Source organism: Eptatretus burgeri, chromosome 3 (assembly GCF_056783735.1).
Source record: "Eptatretus burgeri isolate ZD-2024b chromosome 3, Ebu_testis_v1, whole genome shotgun sequence".
NCBI lineage: Eukaryota > Metazoa > Chordata > Myxini > Myxiniformes > Myxinidae > Eptatretus > Eptatretus burgeri.
In genome coordinates, this window is record NC_140963.1 from 107,909,974 (window position 1) to 107,931,121 (window position 21,148).

The 21,148-nt window shown below is 45.5% G+C and overlaps 1 protein-coding gene across 5 annotated transcripts in view; it reads right to left on the minus strand.

Annotated features, from left to right (window-relative positions):
• The window catches only part of LOC147030659 (semaphorin-4D-like), a 105,345-nt gene that overhangs the window by 29,001 nt on the left and 55,196 nt on the right, over positions 1-21,148 (minus strand). For all 5 annotated transcript variants that reach the window (XR_015056464.1, XM_085874890.1, XM_085874891.1 and 2 more), the window contains 4 exons: positions 19,802-19,918; positions 19,424-19,572; positions 15,979-16,154; positions 10,875-11,004 (listed from right to left, as the gene is read on the minus strand). Coding sequence is in view for 4 of the 5 variants with exons in the window: in XM_085874890.1 (XP_085731016.1) it covers positions 10,875-11,004; positions 15,979-16,154; positions 19,424-19,572; positions 19,802-19,918 (572 nt within the window). In the remaining variant the exon portion in view is untranslated. The remainder of the gene's footprint in view (positions 1-10,874; positions 11,005-15,978; positions 16,155-19,423; positions 19,573-19,801; positions 19,919-21,148) is intronic.

Here is a 21,148-nt window from a genome sequence, read left to right on the forward strand (position 1 = left end):
GGCATCATCGTCACATACTGTACACCAATATATGATACGTTGCGATCCACGAGAGTACGTTAAATAAATTATATGAACGAGATAGATCACCATGATATATTTTTCAATGAACAAGTGCATCCATGCAATTATTATTAGAATTCTTTGAAATTCAGTTATTTAATGTAATTAGATTTAGAAAAATAAACACATGGACCAACACCATGGGCGTGAGAATTACTTATCTTTTACATGTCAAATTGTCTTTTCGACTAAACCGTACCTACAGCGTGGCCCGAAGGTCGCTTTACTCCTCCACAGTAAAACATTTGTTCTTTACCTCTCTTACATGCATATTTTATTGTGCAGTACTTGCAATAATTAATCAGTCATCTTATCTGTATGATTACCTGTACATTTTGAGGTACATTTTGAGGTTCATCTTTTGGACACCACAACTGATCCAAATGATTTATGAAACAACCACAGCAACACTTCATACCAAGCGGAACTTGTTAGCTCCGTGCAAACAATCAACAGAGGTAAATCACAGCACCTGAAATACTGTTGCTAATCTGGAAGCTTACTGCGCTCAACATTCAGGTCCTTATAGAACAGTTATATCGGTAAGTGTGTGCTTCTAGTTAGGGTCCCGGCCCGAGTCTACTGGGAATTAAATGTCCGTGTGCTGTACAGTAATTTTTATAGTTAGGATTTTTACATCCACAACGACAACAACGACCATCTTCACTTTCACACGACAACACTCTGCTCGCGGCATTATTTGCGCACTCGCCAGCAAGTGCTCACGTAGGCGGAACCTAACATAGGCATGGCGTCCCTCTTTAGCCAATCGGCAAGGAGCGGGCGTCTCACCCGCCCCGTTTCCGACTCAACACGATCGCCATTACGCACGTGGCCAGAGGTGAGGAGGTGGGCAGAGCCACAAACGCCTCCGCACGGGACTCCGCCCAGAAGGGTGGGAGTTGCCCCGCCTACCGTGGGCCTGTCCAATGGAGGACGGCCAGGGAATCGCGCGATGGGTCCGACCAATGAGGAGGCGAGTGGCCAGGAAAAGAAGCCCCTCCCACCTGAGGGGAAGGAGTGGTGGTCTGGACCAGCATCCGAGAGAGACGGTGTGCTCGTGGCAGGAGCGTTCGCGAGACAGTGAATGGGGCGTTCTGTCTGGCTGTCTGGTTCGGCCTCGCCTGGTGTCGTCGGATCCGTGGAGCCTTTCCGGCCTTGAGCACCTGTCGACTCGTCGTCTCCCGCCTCGTCCGCCTTTGTGCTGGCTGGCGTCTGTCGTTCTGTCCCTCGTCCCTGGTGCTTGGTGCTGCATTGAGGCCGTGCGTTCGAAGTCCCACCACCGGACAAGCTTGACCAGACCGCACGAGGCAGGGAGGTGCGAGACAGGTTCTCCCCTTCAGCTCACCTTCCCTCCCGAGCTGAAGGGCCAAATAAAGGCCGCGGCCATCGTTTCTTTTGGGTGTGTGCGTGTGTGTCTGTGGGCCCAGTCTAAAAGTAGGAATTGTTAAGTGCTCTTTGCTTGTACATTGATTGCATTGCTTAGGGCCCTGTCACACCTTGACGTTTTAGCCAGCGTATGTCAACATATCAAAATGTATGTAAAACGCTGGCATACGCTGAACTATTGATGTTTTTTTTCAGTTTTGGGAGTATTCATAACGAGTTGGACGTATGCATAACGTATTAGTAATGTACACAGAACGTTTCGATAACTTATAGATAACTTATACCAACGAATGCTTAGCGTGATGTCGGCGTTCACAACCTATGCCCAACGATAGTCCAACTTATGCATAGCGCACGGCAGCGTATCGCCAACGATCATGTGGCGTAGCCTATTAATAGGCTGCCATTCAACAATTTAAATCATAACCACACTAGAAATCAAAGGGTCAACATCACCGTCATGCCGAAGAAAAACAAACAAACAAAAAAAAACATGGAGTCTGGAACACTGACGGGTTCTTCCTGTGTGAACCCCATTTTTATATACCAATTCCCCTAAACGCTGCCAATACGCCATTATACGGTAGCTAAAGTTAGAAACACGTTCAGTAAGTTCTGTGGTTGTCCGGAAGACGTCAAATACATCTACATATGTCAATATGCGTTGGAGATGCGTTACACATAGGTTAAAAGCACGTTACTCATAGGTTAGAAACAAGTTTCGGGTACGGTAGACATTACCTCAACGTGTTTCGACTTATGAGTAACTTACAAGTAATGTGTGTCGACGTGTGTCAACGATCGCATAACGTGCCTACAACTTAAGGCCAGCGAAGGCAGAACGTATGAGTCATATGCTGGCATACGTCGAAAAATTTTGAGCATGCTTAAAATTTGTCGACGAGCTCAGCGTACTACGACGTATGCCAGCGTGCTTCAGCGAGATTCAGCGTGCTATTAACGTATACAAAACTTACCCATAACGTATTCGACGTGTGCCAGCATTTTAGACAATTTTTTCATACGTCGGCATACGCTGGCTAAATCGTCAAGGTGTGACAGGGCCTTTAGTCGGTTTAACTCTACGCTTCTGTGTTCCCTTCCCTGCCTATTGTAAATAAATATCCATTTTGTTGAATGTTTCAGCTCGTCCTTCTCCTTTCCTTCATTGGTTTAGCACGGTGCGTGTTGGGGGATTAAAAAGGCCATTGCTGCAGTAGTTGTGCATTTGGACCGACGGCACCTTGGTAACCATCCGCTCGGGTTCCGCACGGGTCGAGCACGGCATCGGCTCGTCCCGTTCGAGCTCTGTCGAGGGTGTGAATTTATCGGTATCTCGCCACGTGGGCCTCAAGGTATTTTGAAGTTTGGCAAATAACCCTGTCCCACGCGGTTGAATTATTGACAATTCACGGTCCTGGAATGGACCCGTACCTTCGGAGTTATCGGAAAGGTACGATCTAGATTCCGGGTGTTCGGTGGAGCCGACTCTACTGCCCCATCTTGCGGTCGTGCTCACCGCCGATACCCGGCTCACAACAATACATTCTGCTCAGTTTCATCTTTGTTCCACTCTAATGACAAATACAGATGAGTCTGTCTGTTTGTCTTAAATCACTCAACCTTGTTGCAGTCTTCTTTTTCTCACTAGGTTTATTCACACAAGGACTGTTCAAAAAGTTGTGCGAATTAGATTATCACAAAACTCCAACACATGCAAAAAAAATTTTTTAATCTCAATATACAAGTAGAACATAAGCTACTTATTCAAGACAGACATGGCTTTTGTGGATTTGTAGGGAAAATTAACAGGCAAGTGGTAGAGAATTTGGGAAACCCACAGCTCTTACTTGACGTGCTGAAAAGTGCAGAGCTCAGATCCCAGCGTAACTGACTCGGAAACTCCTGTAAAAACTATTTATTGGTGACACAAGGTGCTTTGCGCTAAGCCACCACCAGAGCTGACCCCATCTCCCAGACGGCCGCTGGAAGTAGCGTGCTGACATTGTCACACCGTTTGTTTGACGTTCTTTTCGCCGGCATGATTGTGCTGCAGTTGATGCTTCCAACAGCAACTGTTGTGCCATTGCTGATGCTTTAAAAAAAAAAATTGGCTGGCACTGAGATAAAACAGTTGATGCAATTTTATCTGAGTTGTAGTTGGACCAGCCAGTATGATGGACACCAGCTCCCAGGTCCCACACACTGCTGCGCTTACACCACCTCAAGCTTCATGCAAGTCCCTCTTCGACTTGTGCTTCCCTCAAAATGCCTGGCTTCATAAACACCAGCTCGGAGGTCTTGATTGCGCATCTGCACTTGCCATCTTGGGCTTTCCAGGGCCCCAAGCAGATATGTGAGGCACTAACTCCTTGCCTGATCTCCTGGGAATCTTCCCGCCTTGTCAGTTTGTTCCTGCAGTTTTCTATGGACTCTCCAGCACTTTACCTGTTGCCTCATATCTCCTCCAGCTTTCACCTTTCCACTTTGACTCCTGCCACAAGAAGCAATGATTTCACATCTGGCTTTTTTTTCCTTTTCACCTCAACACTACTAAGCGGCACTTTCGCCTTCAACTTCTCACCTTTCACCTTCAACTCGTCAAACGGTGCTCTGCCTTGAACCTTTCACCCAGAGCTCGCCAAGCAGTGCCTTGCTCCGAAACCTTTCACCCTCACCTCATGAGGTGATGATTCGCATTCAGTGTTTCACTCCATGCTCGCCAAGTGGTGCTGCTACTTTTGGCAATGCTGGAATCCATCTGCACTACTTGCTTTGCTCACCAGCATTGCATTTCCAACAAATGTCAGTGTGTGTCAGTCCGTTCATCCATCCGTCCAGCTCCTCCGTAACTCCAAAACAATGAAACCTAGCGACCCCAAACTTTGCATGCATACCAAGGGAACTCCAAGGTAGTACATGAATGAAAATCACGTGTTTGGGTTAATTTTAAGCACCACTTTTGAAGATAATTAACAGCCTTATTTAAATATATCCTTTATCAAGGCATCATGCTCGGTCACCTCACTCTCCCTCGCAGGGGTCTTAGCCATCATTTTGATTCAGCCTATTAAAACATGCCTTGTCTTGGAAAGACGATCCTCTCTCACGGACCGATTAAAGTATATATTCGAATTATAGAATTGGATCTCGTGGACTAAATATACGTCGAAATCTGGAGTGAAATCTGATTTTTTTTTTTTTAATGAATTGGCAATTATTCGAACTAAGTGTATTGTTGCGGATTCGCGCCCGCCGGGGTGCGGGCGGCCACGTAACTCGAATCGCGACACGTCGCCCACCGGACGGACAATCCCGTCGTGACCCTCTCGGACTAACGCCGGGAACTAGTCACGGGTGGGCCTTTCGGCCTCACCACGATCGTGCCAATCGGCCCCCCGCGTGGGATAGGGTTGCTCGCCAAATTCGACCTACCTAAGTACCCACACGGAGGGTAGACCGGGCGATCGTACCTCGCCGCAGGTCGACTTCGGACACGGGCCACTTCAAGCGACCCGTTCCGTACTATCGGGATAACCGAGCGGTGTTATCGTCAACCTCGACGGTTCAATTAATTATTGGGCGTTTTTAGCCCACGACCAACCCTTTACGTGAAGTAAGATGGAGATTCAATAAAAGAAAAGACGAAGCGAAACGGGAAAAACAGTTCAACATAAAGCACATTTATTCCGCGGCAAACGGAAAGCACACATATACAATCACTGATCACAATTCTGCACAAAAAGCAAATGCAACAAAAGAGACACAATGCAGATCTACTACCGACTACGCGAGCACACGGCAACACTTACACAGTTTTACTTCACAGACGGCGCCGACAACACATATACTCCAAAGCAAAAGAAAAAGGGGCCACCCTCAACGATAAGGGGGCAGACGGGCCTGGGGCCGAGACCGCGTCGAGCCTACCCGTCTGGTGATGAGCCGCAAAATGGCGGCAGCGCCCCGACTCCGCAGGCCTCGCTGGCACTGCCTGGAATGGGGTGGGAACGGGGCCCCCTTCTCACACTATCTCAGCGCGGGGGGAAACAGGGGGGGGGTTGTTGATGCTCGGGGGGGGTGAGGATATCTGGCTGGCTTGGGTCCCGCGACGAGCGACTTCGACCTCGACCGCATTACCGGCCTCCCCTCTCCGCAGCTCCCCGACTCTGACACGAGCGCCGACCTCCACAAAGATTCTTGGCTTCTCCAGCCTCTCCGGACCCCGACAGACACTCTCTCGACTGATTTCGCCGCCGCCACAACTCTCCAACTCTTTCCTCTTCTCAACTCTTCAACTCTTCCCAACTGCTCAACTCTTCAACTCTTCCCAACTGCTCAACTCTTCAACTCTTCCCAACTGCCCTCTTCTCAACTCTCTGAAATTCGCCCCGCGCTCGGCGCTTTATAGTCCGACAGGAGAAATCATATGCAGATTTTTGGATCAGGAACGGCTTGGGGGCGGAGCCACGCTCGCCCATTGGACGGAGGAAAAGTGGGCGTGAATCATTCTTGATCCGCTAATCTGCATATAGTGATTATACTCCGACGCGCCTGGAGGCGGGGCCAAATCGCCCCACGCTCGCTGATAGGACGGAACAGAAGTGGGCGTGAATCATTCTTGATCCGATTTCTCGGAAAGGCTGGTGTTTTTGCACCCGCTGCTCGGTGCGCGCCCTGTACGAGTCCAGTATCGGTGCCCACAAGTGGCGCGGGAATGGCGGTGATGCGAAGGTTGCGAGAGCGAGATGTGACGATAAAGGTCGTGGCTGTTGGCGTTGTTGTTGTTGTGAAGCAGCGTTGCGGTTGGTGGTTGTTGTGTGATGGCTGTTGAGACGTGGTTGGTGGTGGTTTTGGTGGTAGTAATGGCGGCTGGTCCAAAATAAAGATAGTAAAAGAAAAACGGCTATCTAAAAGGGTCGCAGCCCGAATGAATAACATTTATTCCCTCTAAACAACGGGTTTGGGCTAACTACACATATACTTACAGAGATATCTCACCTACGGGACCTGAATGGTGGTTTGCGAATTTCGTCAACCACAACAGTATTTATTGAAGCAAAGTAGTAAACTTACCTTTTTCTACTGTTCAGACGATTGAACCGATGAAGAAAAGATTAAGGAATGTGCAGAAAGTGGAACTTCATTCATCACAACGAAAATAATTAATCAACTGGGACGCTGCGCTACGCAAGCTGCTTTTATTGATGATCCATTTCATTGATCCATTGATGTCGAGTAAACTACTGATGTGGACCTGTGACCGGAGTTGTAGGTCCATTGATGTCGAGTAATCCGACTGATGTGGACCTGTGACCGGGGTTGCGGATCCGCCATTTGGAGAAGTTCTGGGCTGAAAGGATTGAAACGTCAGTGAAGAACAATGCCTAGCTGATGATCTGGGTAGTTGGGAAATCAGTCAATTGCTTATAAGTTAAGGTTATAACTTCAAATAAAATATCTTTTGTAAGGACTTACCAGTACATATTTATATCTGTGTTTGTGTGTATATATATATATATATATATATATATATATATATATATATATGTGTGTGTGTGTGTGTGTGTGTGTGTGTGTGTGTGTGTGTGTGTGTGTGTGTGTGTGTGTGTGTGTGTGTGTGTGTGTGTGTGTGTGTGTGTGTGTGTGTGTGTGTGTGTGTGTGTGTGTGTGTGTGTGTGTGTGTGTGTGTGTGTGTGTGTGTGTGTGTGTGTGTGTTATTTTGGGTGGTCACGAGACTACCCTTATTCTCAGTTTTTCCATCTGTCTGTTGGGTGGTCGCTAAAGTAACCTGATTGGGTGGTCGCTAAAGTAACCTGATTGGGTGGTCGCGAAAGTACCCTTGTTGAGTGGTCGCTAAAGTACCTTTATTTTCACTTTTTCTGTCTGTCTGTATGTTTGTATGTATGTATGTTTGTTTGTAAGTTTGTATGTAATGGACAGCTCTGGAGGCCAGAGGAGTCAACCAATTTTGATGAAACTTGACAGGTAGGTTCATACCAGGATCTAGTTCTATGCTTTTGAGCACTGTTGCTATGGATACCACCATTGCCTCGCAACGGGACTTTGAAATGTTTGAAAAATCCTAAAAAATTAATTTTTTCGAAAATCAAAAATCGGCTACCAGGCTTTTATGCGTACTATAATCAACCTCTTTGTCAAAAAATTTCAGTCCGATCCGTCAAAAACTGTATGACTAGCATGCAATTATGTTGCGACCACCCATGTCGCCAACCGGCTTGTCTGTATGTTTGTATGTAATGGACAGCTCTGGAGGCCAGAGGAGTCAACCGATTTTGATGAAACTTGACAGGTAGGTTTAAACCAGGATCTAGTTCTATGCTTTTGAGCACCGTTGCTATGGACATCACCGTTGCCTAGCAACAGGACTTTGAAATTTTTGAAAAATCCTAAAAAAAAATTTTAGAAAATCAAAAATCGGCTTCCAGGATTTTATGTGCACTATAAATAATCAACGTCTTTGTCAAAACTTTTCAGCTCGATACGTTAAAAACTGCATGACTAGTATGCAATTATGTAGCGACCACCCGTGTCGCCTACCGGCTTGTATATGTATGTGTATGTGTGTATGTGTATGTGTGTATGTGTATATTGTTATGTCTGGCTTCCTTCCTGGGACTACGGTGTCGCAATTGGTCTTTATTTTGATTTGCAAGCCATGGCGATACAGTCCACAGGGGTCTTTTTTCCAGCAATTCTGTTCACAGTTTGATTTTTCACCTTTTTGTGTGATCCGCTTCCATTATAAAATTTTAATATAAATACAGTGTATGAATAGTTGCTGCAATTTATTAATACCTCACATTTGCTGCAAGCAAGGAGAGGTTCGTACAGGGTTAGTCAGAAGTCCCAGGACACGGTTTTTGCTGCTTTTCCAAAATTTGTTTATACCATGTATTTATACCGTTGTGACAATCCTCTGTAGGGTACATCAAAGCTGAAGTTGCAGAACATCGCATGGCATCTGCTGATGAACTGAAACAATGTATTTAGGAAGAATTTGACACCATAGCACATGGTACTTTGTGTCGGTTTTTTACACCACATGTAGAAAAAATTATCTTGTGCCATGAAAAGGCGGACATCATACGGATGCGCTCGATGTCTCAAGGTGGTATTGTAATTGTTGTATTACTAGAATCTTTTATTATTACTCCTGTTAATATGTATTACTGTAATATGTTATTACTCCTGGGGTGTATGGCTCACCCTGGTAAATGGTGTAAACAAATCTTATATAAGCAGCTAAAACCGTGTCCTGGGACTCATGACCCACCCTGTAGACCATTGGTCCCCAACCTGCGGCCCGCGGAGCCCTATACTGCAGCCCGTGAGGACTTTCCAATCAAAACACATTTCCATGTAGCAATTTTAAAGGGGTTTACACAATGCCACTGCCGGCCACTGCTGGCCGGCGCCGTGACCTGAAAAGCCTTACACAATGCCGCTGCCGGCCAGTGCCGTTCACCGCCGGGAGGAATCAAATCAATTTGCATCAATAAAACTCAATAAAATGAATCAATTTTTTTCTGGCTCCCAACATCCTTGGGAGTAGTGAATGCGGCCCGTGGGATCAAAAGGTTGGGGACCACTGCTGTAGACAGTACACACGGATGTGGTACAAATGGGTACAAATGATTCTCTGGACGTGTGTGTGCCTGCATGCTTGATTACATGTGCGGGATTTGTGGGTGCGTGGACCGAACTCACACCCAGACCCATGGTGCGTGGCGCCGTGGTGGAAAGTACGCGGCCGTCTCGCAAACCATGTGCTCCAGCGCATGAGGAGCGGACATGCTGCGGTGCTGAACCACACAGGACGTGTCACACAGCGTGGCTGTGGGCAAAGTTAAGTGTGCCCATGAGAATCCGCACACGTGTGCGAGTGAAAGCTTATTATGTGAGCTTATGTGGCCTACCACTTCTCAGCTGAGCTGTTGTTGCTCCTAGACGTTTCCACTACACAATAACAGCACTTACAGTTGACCAGTGCAGCTCTAGCAGGGCAAAAATTTGACAAACTGACTTGTTGGAAATGTGGCATCCTATGACAGTGCCACGTTGAAAGTAACTGAGCTCTTCAGTACAGCCCATTCTACCGCCAATGTTTGTCTATAGAGATTGCATGGCTGTGTGCTTGATTTTATACACCTGTCAGCAATGTGTGTGGCTGAAATAGCCAAATCCACGAATTAGAAGGGGTGTCCACATACTTTTGGCCACTTATTGTTGGTCTGGAAGCAGGATATCTATCTCTGCAAGTCGTGCTATGAGGGGACCCTTACTCGCACGTCGTGGTATTATCAGACAGCAGTCATCGTCACGGATGTGAATTGCATGGATTTGTTTCAGATCATGGCCCGATCACGCAGTGCAGCACATCGACGTATGCATGCTTGAAGCCACATTCATCCACACAAAAGCCTGTTCTCTGGAATCAAAAATGCTTTGCTCGTTTTGAGACAATTGCAGTAACTTTAGCAAGTCTGGGGTTATCTGGTTCACTCACTCAGTGTCTCAAAGCCATGATGTGTGTCGATGGCAATCATAGTCTCCAACGTGAACCAATCGGTGACCACGTTTGAGCATAAATTGCTTCGATCTTTATTTCCAGTGTCCTTGTGATCATCCTGACTAGTGCGAGGTGAAAAGCTTCGACAAGTCTCTTCTTTTCTCAGCTATTTTGAGATTTTTATGGTTCCAAACGACTTTTGGGTTTATATTCTGAGCTACTGAAACCTCAGTTCGTCTCAAGAGCATTAACATGTTATTATTAGATTGTCAGAGCTGACTGTATGGTCAAGTGGTGGAAATAACTGTTTTCTTGTCTACAAGCTGGTGTGTCCTCGATTACCATGACTGCTCACTTTCACCAGCCTACACTGAGCAAGCATGCTGGATATGCCAAACACCCTTCAATCGCACAGCGGAACAAAAGAACCTGGTTTAGAGATTCATTGGATTGCTGTCAAAACAAATCCCAGATGACTCACTAATTATCTTTAAGAGAGGTTCTGCCTGTCTCACCTAATCTGGTCGGCAGGTGGCTTATGATGAACTTTTAAATAACTTCAGGAAACCTGGGATGGACCCTAAAATGCCACCTATGTATAAAGCAGCACCCACATTCCTTCACTAAAAAAAGAAAAAAATATATTATATTGTGGTATTTCCAAAACCTGATGTCCTAACACCTTAAATAAACATATATATGTGTGTTTGTATATATATATATATATATATATATATATATATATATATATATATATATATATATATATATATATATATATATATATATATATATATATATATATATATATATATACATGACCTGACATTTCTGCAATAAATATGACAAATTTGTAAAAAGGTTTAATTTGAGATTCTAAAGAACTCACAGTGCCTGGACGGACGGGCAGCTGCTCTTCATTCCTGTCTGTTGGTGAGAACTTGAAAAAAGGACCAGCAAAAGCCGCTTCTATATCTCTCTGTGAGTAGGCACAAACAGCCGAGTACTTCAGCTCATCCCTGCAAGAAGGCACAGAGGTATCCAAGTCTGGCTTCATGTGACTAAACATTAAATATTTCCTTACATAACCGATTAACTGGCCATTCGTAATATATACATTCCCTTCCCATGAAAAAAAAAAACTAAAAGTATGACAATTTCATTGTTCAAAGGAAGATTCAAGGTCCAAATAAAATGTTAAATTACTGTATAAACATCTAATCTACAGCTAGAAATTGCCAATAGATGTTATTCCCCATAATGAGGATGAAAAAAAAAAAACACAGGGTCCGTCAAGATGAAACAAAGGCAGCAGCAGCAGCAAGTGACGTGGAATATAATATGGCTTCAAAAACCACTGCCATCAGAAAGATAAAAAAAATTTAAGCAAATATATTAGTTTATAAATAGGAACAGAAGGAAAATAGGAGAGGAGAAAAACAAGTGGATCAATCGTAATCAGCAGCAGCAAAGGGTCATCCAGTGGCCGACAAAAGTATTCATCCCCTTCCAAAGTTTTCACATTTTGATGCCACCTGAGCTTATTTCATGACGCTTTCAAATCATACTTAACATATGGAGTCTTCACAAACTACTCCAAAGTGATAAAGCTAAAAAAAAAATGCAGATAAAATGTGAATAAGTTCGATAAACAGAGAAAAATCAGATGGTTCTCAGTTGTATAAGTATCCAAACCCTTTAACCAATTTACCCAAAATCACTTAAAGAACAAATTATTTGTTTGAAAGTTTACAAAATAAGTGTAATAGGTGTCAGCTGTTTTTAATCAATGGTTTAACTTAAAAATTGAGCTCCCCCACTGATCTAAGGAGTTTTAAGGTGCAACTCACTTGGTCAACCAACAAGGCAAACATGAAGACCAAGGAGCTTTCCAAAGAAGTCAAACATAAAGTGGTGGAGAAGCACCGTTCAGGAGAGGGTTATAAGAAGATTATAAAGTCACCCATTATCCCTTTCAGTACGGTGAAATCCATCATTAAGAAGTGGAAGACGTTTCATACCACCCAGGAGGAGATTGGGACCATACTCTGTGCAGAGCGTCGGTGCTGTTTAAGCAGTCCCCTTGGCTATTGAGCACAATGCTGGACGGGTCGCCACTCCAACACAGTATACCAGCATGCTGGCGCTCATTCTGTCGACCTCGGAAGGATGAGAGGCCGAGTTAACCCCACCTGGTATTAATTCAACAGATGAGCGGGATTTGAACTCAGGATCCTCGGATCCCAAGCCCACCACCCTAACCGTTAAGCCAACACCAGGCATATACAACCCAGATGCTACCCAGATCAGGTCACCCTTCGCAGGGCAGCTCACCGGATGATGGGATTGGGGCAAAGCCTTCGGGACCCCCAATCTTTGATAGGAGGGAAACCACGGGGTAACATCCCTGGGTCAGATTGCGGGAGAGTGTGTCGGAGTGGTGCTGAGGTGTCGTCCACCAGACGGCGGTCTCCTTGGGTTAACCTGAGGCGGTCCCTTCGGGTGGGTGCCTGGAATGTCCTATCCCTAAGAGAGGATGATCACCTGTCTCTGTTATCATCTGAGCTCAAGCGTTTGGACATCGGGATTGCAGCTCTCTCTGAGGTTCGGAGACCGGATTGCGGCGAGATAATGGTGGGTGGTTACACCTACTATTGGTCTGGTCACTCTGATGGTTACCATACCCAAGGAGTTGCTGTAGCTGTGTCCAATAAGCTGACCCCAATGATAATTGAGGTAACACCGGTCAACGAGCGTATTATGAGATTAAGGATTCGTCACTCCTTAGGTGTCATTTCCCTGGTCTCTATTTATGCTCCGACTGAGGCGAGTGATCTTACCGTGAAGGATGCATTCTACGCCACACTCGAGTCTGTGGTTGATCAGTGCCCCAGACGAGATACACTTCTAGTCTTGGGGGATTTCAATGCATCGACTGGAACTGATAGGGATGGTTATGAGGTGTGTGTTGGTCCCCATGGGTCAGGAACTATGAACCAGAATAGCACTAAGTTCCTTGACTTTGCAAGAAGTCATGGACTTAGGGTGGCTGGTTCATGGTTTCAGCGCCCACAAGCTCATCACTGGACTTGGTATTCCAATGCTGGCGGTGTGGCAAAGGAGATTGACCATGTCCTCATTGACGGTCGTTGGAGGATGATCCAGAACTGCAGGGCCTACCGGAGTGCTCAGTTCCTCAATACTGACCACAGGCTTGTTGTAGCAACTCTAAAGCTGCACCTTAAATCCTGGAGAATGGTACCATCCCAGCCTAGGCTGGATGTTGCCAAGCTCAGGGATGAGAGAGTAGCTGAGGAGTTTGCGAACAGGCTGAGTGGACACTTGGGGGGTCTGGGTGCTTGGGGGGTCCTGAAGAGTTGTGGAGCGCCTTCAAGACCACCGTCCTTGATGTTGCCGGTGGATGCCTTGGAGTTCACCGCAGGGCAAAGAAGAATTTTGTCTCTCAAGGGACACTGGATACCATTGACCAGAGTCGCAGGGCCAGGCTGAATGGCAGAGCTGAGCTGTTCAGGGAGCTGAGGCGTAAAACTGTACGTGCACTGAGGGTGGACAAGGAGGCCTATGTGCGAGGAATCTGTGAGGGGGTAGAGCATCACCTGTGGACAGGTGATTCTCGTCCCGCTTACAGGAATTCGCGCATTACGTTCATCCAAGCCCATCCCTCGGGCACTGCAGTTCGAGCAGAGAGTGGTAGGCTCTTGACAGAGGAGTCTGAAGTGAAGGCCCGCTGGGCCGGTTGCTGAGCGGTTGTACCAGGCTGATCCCCCAGCTGTCGAGTTGGACGTCAAAGGGTGTTACAATCCCTGTTGCTGACCCTCGAATCAACTGTGGTCCACCATCGCTTGTGGAAACACGAGGCTGCGGTGAACCAGTTGAAGCAGGGCAAACCTCCAGGGATCTGTGGCATCCATGCTGAACTTCTCAAGGCTGGTGGAAATGCTGCACTCGCGTCGTTGCATGCAGTTTTGTGCTCTGCCTGGAACACAGGCATCATCCCAACTGACTGGAAGAGGGGCCTTGTTGTCCCTCTCTGGAAAGGGAAGGGTGATCGCCAAGACTGCAACAACTACCGAGGGGTGACGCTGTTCTCAGTGCCAGGCAAGGTCTTTGCTCGGATAATTCTTGATAGGGTTCGCCACCATCTGCTTGAGCACCAGCGTCCAGAGCAGTCAGGCTTTACGCCAAAGAGGTCAACGATTGACCGTATCCTTGCACTTCGTGTCCTCACTGAACGCAGACGAGAGTTTCGGCAGGGGCTGCTTGCAGCCTATGTTGATCTCTGTAAAGCGTTCGATTCAGTGAATCGGGATGTCCTCTGGAGGATTCTTGGTCTTCGTGGGGTGCCACCGAAACTGATCGATCTGATGTCTGAACTCTACTCTGGTACTGAGAGTGCTGTGAAGTGTGGTGGTACCGCCTCTGACTTATTTCCAGTTGTTACTGGAGTTCGTCAGGGATGTGTACTTGCCCCCACACTTTTCAGCACTTGTATGGACTGGATTTTTGGGAGGATGTCGGAGAGATCAAGTTGCGGTGCATCGTTTGGCAATGTCAAGATCTCGGACCTTGATTTTGCAGATGATGCAGTCATCTTTGCGGAGACTTTAGACATCCTCTTGGGGTCCTCGAGGTGCTGAATGAGGAGTCGGAGCCGTTGGGATCTGATTTCTTGGGTCAAAACAAAGATCCAGGCTTTCGGTGACATCTTGGATGCTGCTGTCCTGTCTGTGTCTGTTTGTGGTGAGGATGTTGAGGTCGTGGATAGATTCACTTACCTTGGCAGTGATATTCATGTCTCCGCAGGTTGTGAGCCGGAGGTCAATGGGCGTCTGGGTCGGGCCTGGGGAGTCATGGATTCACTGGATCATGGGGTGTGGCGCTGCCGGTACCTGTGCGGGAGGACGAAAGTCCGAGTCTTCCAGGTCCTTGGTACTTCCAGTCTTGCTCTATGGGTGCGAGACTTGGACTTTGACCAAGGATCTGAGACGGAGACTTAATTCCTTTGGTACCAGGTCTCTTCGGAGAATCCTTGGCTATCGCTGGTCGGATTTTGTGTCCAACGGCGGTTGCTGAGAGAGACTCGGATGAGATTTGTTACCTGCATAGTCCGTGAGCGTCAGCTGCGGCTGTATGGACATGTGGCTCGTTTTCCTGACGCTGATCCTGCTCACCAGATTCTCTCAGCGAGGGAGTCTCATGAGTGGAGGAGGCCAGTGGGCCGACCACGTGCCTCATGGTTGCAGCAGGTTGACCATCATCTCAAGGAGATGGGGATGGGCCTGGCATCTGCCTGGGGGATGGCCAGACGGAGGCCCCTGGAGTACCGGCGGAAAGTGGACGCAGCGACGCGCTGTTCTGGCACATGCTCCCATACCTGACCTGACCTGTTTGTAAAGGAGGTGCCACACACACAACTCACATACATGGGCGTACAGATGAATACATGAGACATAACACAGGACTGTTAGACAAGACAAACACCACTGTTAGAAGAGACCACCGAGCTTCTCACTGCACTCATCGAGGAATTTTATAATGAAGAATTTCCTCCTCCCTGTAGTTGTTTGGCCGTGCTCCAATCTTTCAAATACTGAACATCAAGCAAAGAAGCAGCACGTACCATTTTTAAGTCTTTGGTGTGACTCAGCCATTGTTTGAACCACTGACCTCCCAGCCGACGCTCGAACCATTACACCCCTGAGTCAGGTAATTATGTTGCAGTAATTGCATTTTTCAAAAAGAGGAATTACATAAAGACAAGTCTTGCACTAACATTCCAGAAGTGAAATTCTGATCAGTGAGACCAAACAGTTAATATTTGGTGAGTATTTATTTGCTGGTCTGGCCATTAAAAAAAAAAAATCCCCCAGTGTCCTTCAAGAAGTGAAGACGACGAGCTATCACCATCACCCTGGCCAAGTTTCAAACTCCCTGCTCTGAATGACTGTTGGGAAGGTAATGGCAAACCTCACCACTGTGTATGGAACAGAGCATAGAAGGTGGTATTGTTGGTGCTGTCGGACACGCTCATTGCAGCATCTTTCAGGAGGCCAAATGGAAGTGCTTGCGGTCCATTTCTGCATTCTAGGCGAGACTTCACAAAGGTCGTCCATTTCTTCTGGAGCACACGCAGCCCACCAATATCTTCCTGCACACAAACAACACTGTTATGTGGCGTCTGGATATCGATTGTTAATCTTTATGTCTGCATATACAAAAAGACAACGTTTTGGTACAAAAGGGGAACTGGAAGCTGTGAGTTGCAGGGCACGTTTTGTTTTTGATAAACAGATTGACTGTCTTTATATTAAATCCAATGCGATAAGATTGTCCCATACTGTATATGGTTAACACATAACGATATATACATCCATCCATTGGGACCATACTCTGTGCAGAGCGTTGGTGCTGCCTAAGCAGTCTCCTCGGCAATTGGGCACAAAGCCTGGACGGGTCGCCACTCCGACACAGGATACCAGCGAGCTGGCTCTCATTTTGCCGACCTCGGAATGACAGGCAGAGTCAACCCCACCTGGTATGAAGTCAACAGCTGAGTGGCATTTGAACTCAGAACCCTAGGATCCCAAGCCCACCACCCTAAAACCATCAAGCCAACACCAGGCATACAGAACGATAGTTATCAAAAAGGAAACAAATTTGAGTGTGGATATCCACTGGGCTCCAATAAGCAAATTACACAGGTCTTTGAAAGTCTTTGCAGCATAATTTTCTCAAGAAAAATCTGTTTATGGAAAATTAATGGATAAATGCATTATGAAACTTGTCAAATTCAGAAAGATTCGGCATTTGTCTTGCTCTGTCCATTGACTTCCAGTACAAATGCCGCTCTGCTGGCAGCAGAAGTGATCTGATTCTAGCAAGTTGCTATAGCATTAAACAAGCACCGACATACATGTGCACTATTGATATTAGGATATCTCAATATTGAATTTGCATTGATAAACTGTCCGTTTATAAGATAAGTCAATGTGTTGCAAATTTTCTTAGCCACCAGATTTATCTCCGGCCCACGCTAATTGGCTGGTTACCCTCCCAAGCTACAAGGTAGAATTGGTATGACTGAGTTTTGGCTAAATTATCTGACAAGCCATTGGCCCTTTAATTCTCCTTCTGCCAAAAGTCAAAATTCACTGAATGTTCATATCCCACTCCCTGCTTTACAGTATTTCATATCAAGCTGAACTATTCGCCCTATGTCATTCGAGGAAAGCTGCCATTCAGCATGCTTCTGGAAAACCTGTACAATATTGAAATGCCGTGCTAGGTTTTAACAATATAAACTTAAATATGATGATTTCAAACTTTATTTCATTTGAAACTAGAAGGGCACTGAGTAGAGCACATAGCTCCGCCAAGCTGATTAGTTTACGTTTTGTATCCCACTGATAGGCCGGATCTAGTTTTGGACCTGAATTAAAATTTAATCAGTTTGTTCTTGTCACATAACCAACTCATCCACCAAGTTTCGTCTAAATCCGTCCACAAGTTTTTGGCAAATCGTGCCATACATTGTTTTTGGCCCTATCTCTCAATGGTGAAGGAATACTTTTAAAATCTCATATCCGGAAACGGATCTTCACAAAAATCCAATCAATTAGTCATTTCCACACACCCAATCTGTCCACAAAGTTGCATCCGAATCCATCTGTAACTTTTTGAAATGTTGTGCTATCTCTAGTTTTTGGCTAACTCTCAATGGTGAAGAATCACTTTAAAATTTTCGGATTCAGATCCGAATCTTCACCAGAATCTAAACCGTTCGTCCTCATCACTCACCCAACCAGTCCACCAAATTTTGTCTGAATCTGGCCAAAAACGTTTTGAGATAACCTGCTCACAGACAAGCAGACAGGGGTGAAAATATAACCTCCATGACAGAGGTAACAAGTATCTATTCTACCATGTTGTTGTTGGTGGTGATGTTTTGTTGCTGTTGCTGCTGCTGCTGCTGCTGCTGCTGCTGCTGCTGCTGCTGCTTTCGTCATGGCTGTGGTTGTTGTTTGCGTGTTCCTCCCATGTACTTTTCTCATTTTTCTTCCTCCACTGATGGTCACTGGAGGCATTGTGTTTTTGGGTTGTCCATTCATACGTCCGTCCATCCATGCTAATTTTCTCTGCAACCACTTATCCGATTGATAAGAAATTTTCACCATAGGTGTGACTACTCATGGAGAATGTTTAATAATGATGATGTCATTGGTCACACAGTGTGGCAGCCATGTTGGAAAAAAGTAAAAACTTTGGACCTCTGTATCTCCGAAACCACCTCCATGGAAAAGATTGAAACTTGGCACATGTCAAGTACTCCCCACGGGAAAGAAGTGCGATTTTTTTTTGATGATGTCATAGGTGGCTTTGTTATGACGTCATAATTGCATACGTCGAACGCTTTATCCGATCAGTATGAACGTTTTTGAGGGTCATCTCAGGCTAAATTGTATGGGGTAAAAACTGAGGACGTCATCAGTCACATGGTTTGGCAGCCACATTGTTTTTAACATAAAAACCTTCAAAAATCTTATCCGAAACGGCTGAATAGATCAAGACGAAACTTTACAGGTATGATTGCCTATCCATGAGGAACAAGAAGTTCTCCACCTATGACATCATAGGTCACATGGTATTGCAACTGATTTTTTGAACAATAAACCTTTTAAAAAACCTCCTTTTCCAGAACGGCTCATGCCATCATTCCTCCCCACACCCATTATTTGTCCAAGACTGTATTTTGTCTTTAAACCCTGCTGTTGGTGTTTCGCCCCTCTTACTCCTGTTCCTTTTGCTCTGTTGCATCTTGATCTATTCTGCATTCTCACTCTTCGATGAGCCTTGATATTGTATGCAAAAAGAAGCTTCCAGGACCCAATTGAGGACAGTTATTTTCATGATGTGGAAGGCAGTCCATGAGCTCAAATACAGAGACCTTTCAATCTATACTATAAGAGAACCATGCATCTGTCAGAGTGTGTGTGTGTGTGTGTGTGACCATTTTTTTTCAGAGATGGCTGAACGGATCTTCGTCAAACTTACAGAGGTTCATGAGTGAGTGCTGGGGAGTGTTTTAGGCAAAAATAGATTTTTTTGAAAATTTTGCTAAAAAAAAAAAAAAAAAAAAGTTGAAAATATTTGAAAAAAATATGAAATTTTTTTGAAAATAAATAATTTTTTTTCATAATAAAATTTTCATGAAAACCACAAAAAATAACAAAAAAATATGAAAATAAATCGATTTCTTCAAAATGCCAACAGGGTTAAAACAGCACTGGGCAACGTCGGGTATCCACCAGACAATGCCAGGCAATGCCCCTGCTAGTATCTGAAAAAAATTAACAACATTAAAAGTCTATCTTTTTCCTCCATTATTAGTTTTGTTGAGCTATGTTGGGAATTACTTACTGTGCAGACTCGAGCAACACGTGGAACTTGGAGCTTCTGCAAGGAGCTGAATTCCATGGCCGTTTCACTGAAGAAGACGAGTACCTCGTCCGTGTTGTTTTGTCCGTTTGAACCTCTTGTTTTTCGCACCATGCGAACAAATGAAGGTTCTAGGAGCACAGACACATGCACCACATGTGCACAAACATTGAGACTGTATGCACACGTGTTCTGCATCCAGTCATATTCCTCATGCACACAAACACAGGACTCTGCCTAGTAAGAATTGTTGTTCATCAGTTAGAAATCCTTGCAATTAATCCCATGGAAAGTCATCTAATCCAAGACTCGCAACCAGAAACAAATTCCGGACACTCCAGTGGCTGGATCTATGCTTACCATTGAGCCAGCGTTTGTTTTCCATGGTGCTGATGGTGAGACGTGATCCAAAACTGCGATAGATGAGGGGTTTCGTACCATAAAAGTCCATCGTGGTGGCTGAGTACAGCTCGTCATCTACGGTTTTCGATGGAAAATGAAATCGCAATCAAAAATAACACAGGCTGCACCTTACCAATTATGATAATTGCATCATTTCACAAAATCACTGAATATGGAACCACATTACATACATTCCGACAGCATAAACTGTGATGAAGTCTTCAAGATTATGGATTTGTTTTACTGAGTGGTGTATGAATAGGAATAATCAGTGGACATGGCCATAAAAGTGATGTCCTTGTCTGGGCCATTCCTGCGAAACCAGCACTCCCCCAAGGCAATGGCACACAACACACCACGGTCTTGAGATAGTTATTTCATTCGTATTTGTTTTAGATCGCCCTTCCCTTATGTGTAGTGGGTTTATGGGACAATATGCATTCCGTGGGCTTCAGGTCGTGTTTTTCCTTCCAATCTTCACCCACCTTTCATTATTTACGTTATTTTTTTTCTTTGCTGTACATGACCATTCTTCACACATGCGTGCACACCAAACCACAGCAATAAGGACAAGTCATTTACATACGTGTGTCATTTCACATTCAAATCGCACGACGTTATCCAACAGACGTCACCAGATTCGAACCCCAACGTTTCAGCATTTCATACACCACCACAATGCCTTTATAAAAAATCACCACACAACCCAAGCTCACTTACCTTCACCATATCAGCCACAATAAACAACCAACAACCTCAATTATGAATCACCACACCACAAACCTCACCACAACAACACCGCCGCCATTGCTCAACCACCATCACCACCAACATTCACTACCTCCCTCTGGACCGGCAGGAGACGGGGAAGCCCAACGCACCATATTAGATACTTGGGTCTAAACGTTCTAGCGTCTAACTTGGGGCACGAGCATGCATGAGATTTCCATTCAACGTCGTATGGATATCCCTAGCATTCTGCTCAATATAGTTCCTCATGGGGTGTCCAATACGTGTTCATGGCTAGAGAGCACAACCAAATACCCCGATGCCATGTTATTCTGAGAGCTCAAACGTGTGTATGGGGGGGGGGGTGCATAAAAAAGGTGCAAAATACAGCTCCCTGCAACTACCGACAAATGAGCCTTCTCCCAATCATCAGCAAGGTTATGGAATCCATCATCGCTTCAGACATTAAATCCTTCCTCTTCCCCAATTTGGATTCAGACCAGGTCACTCTACCCTGGATATGCTGCTTCTGCTCTCCCAACAATGGCTAGAGATCCTCAATCCCAGACATGAAAT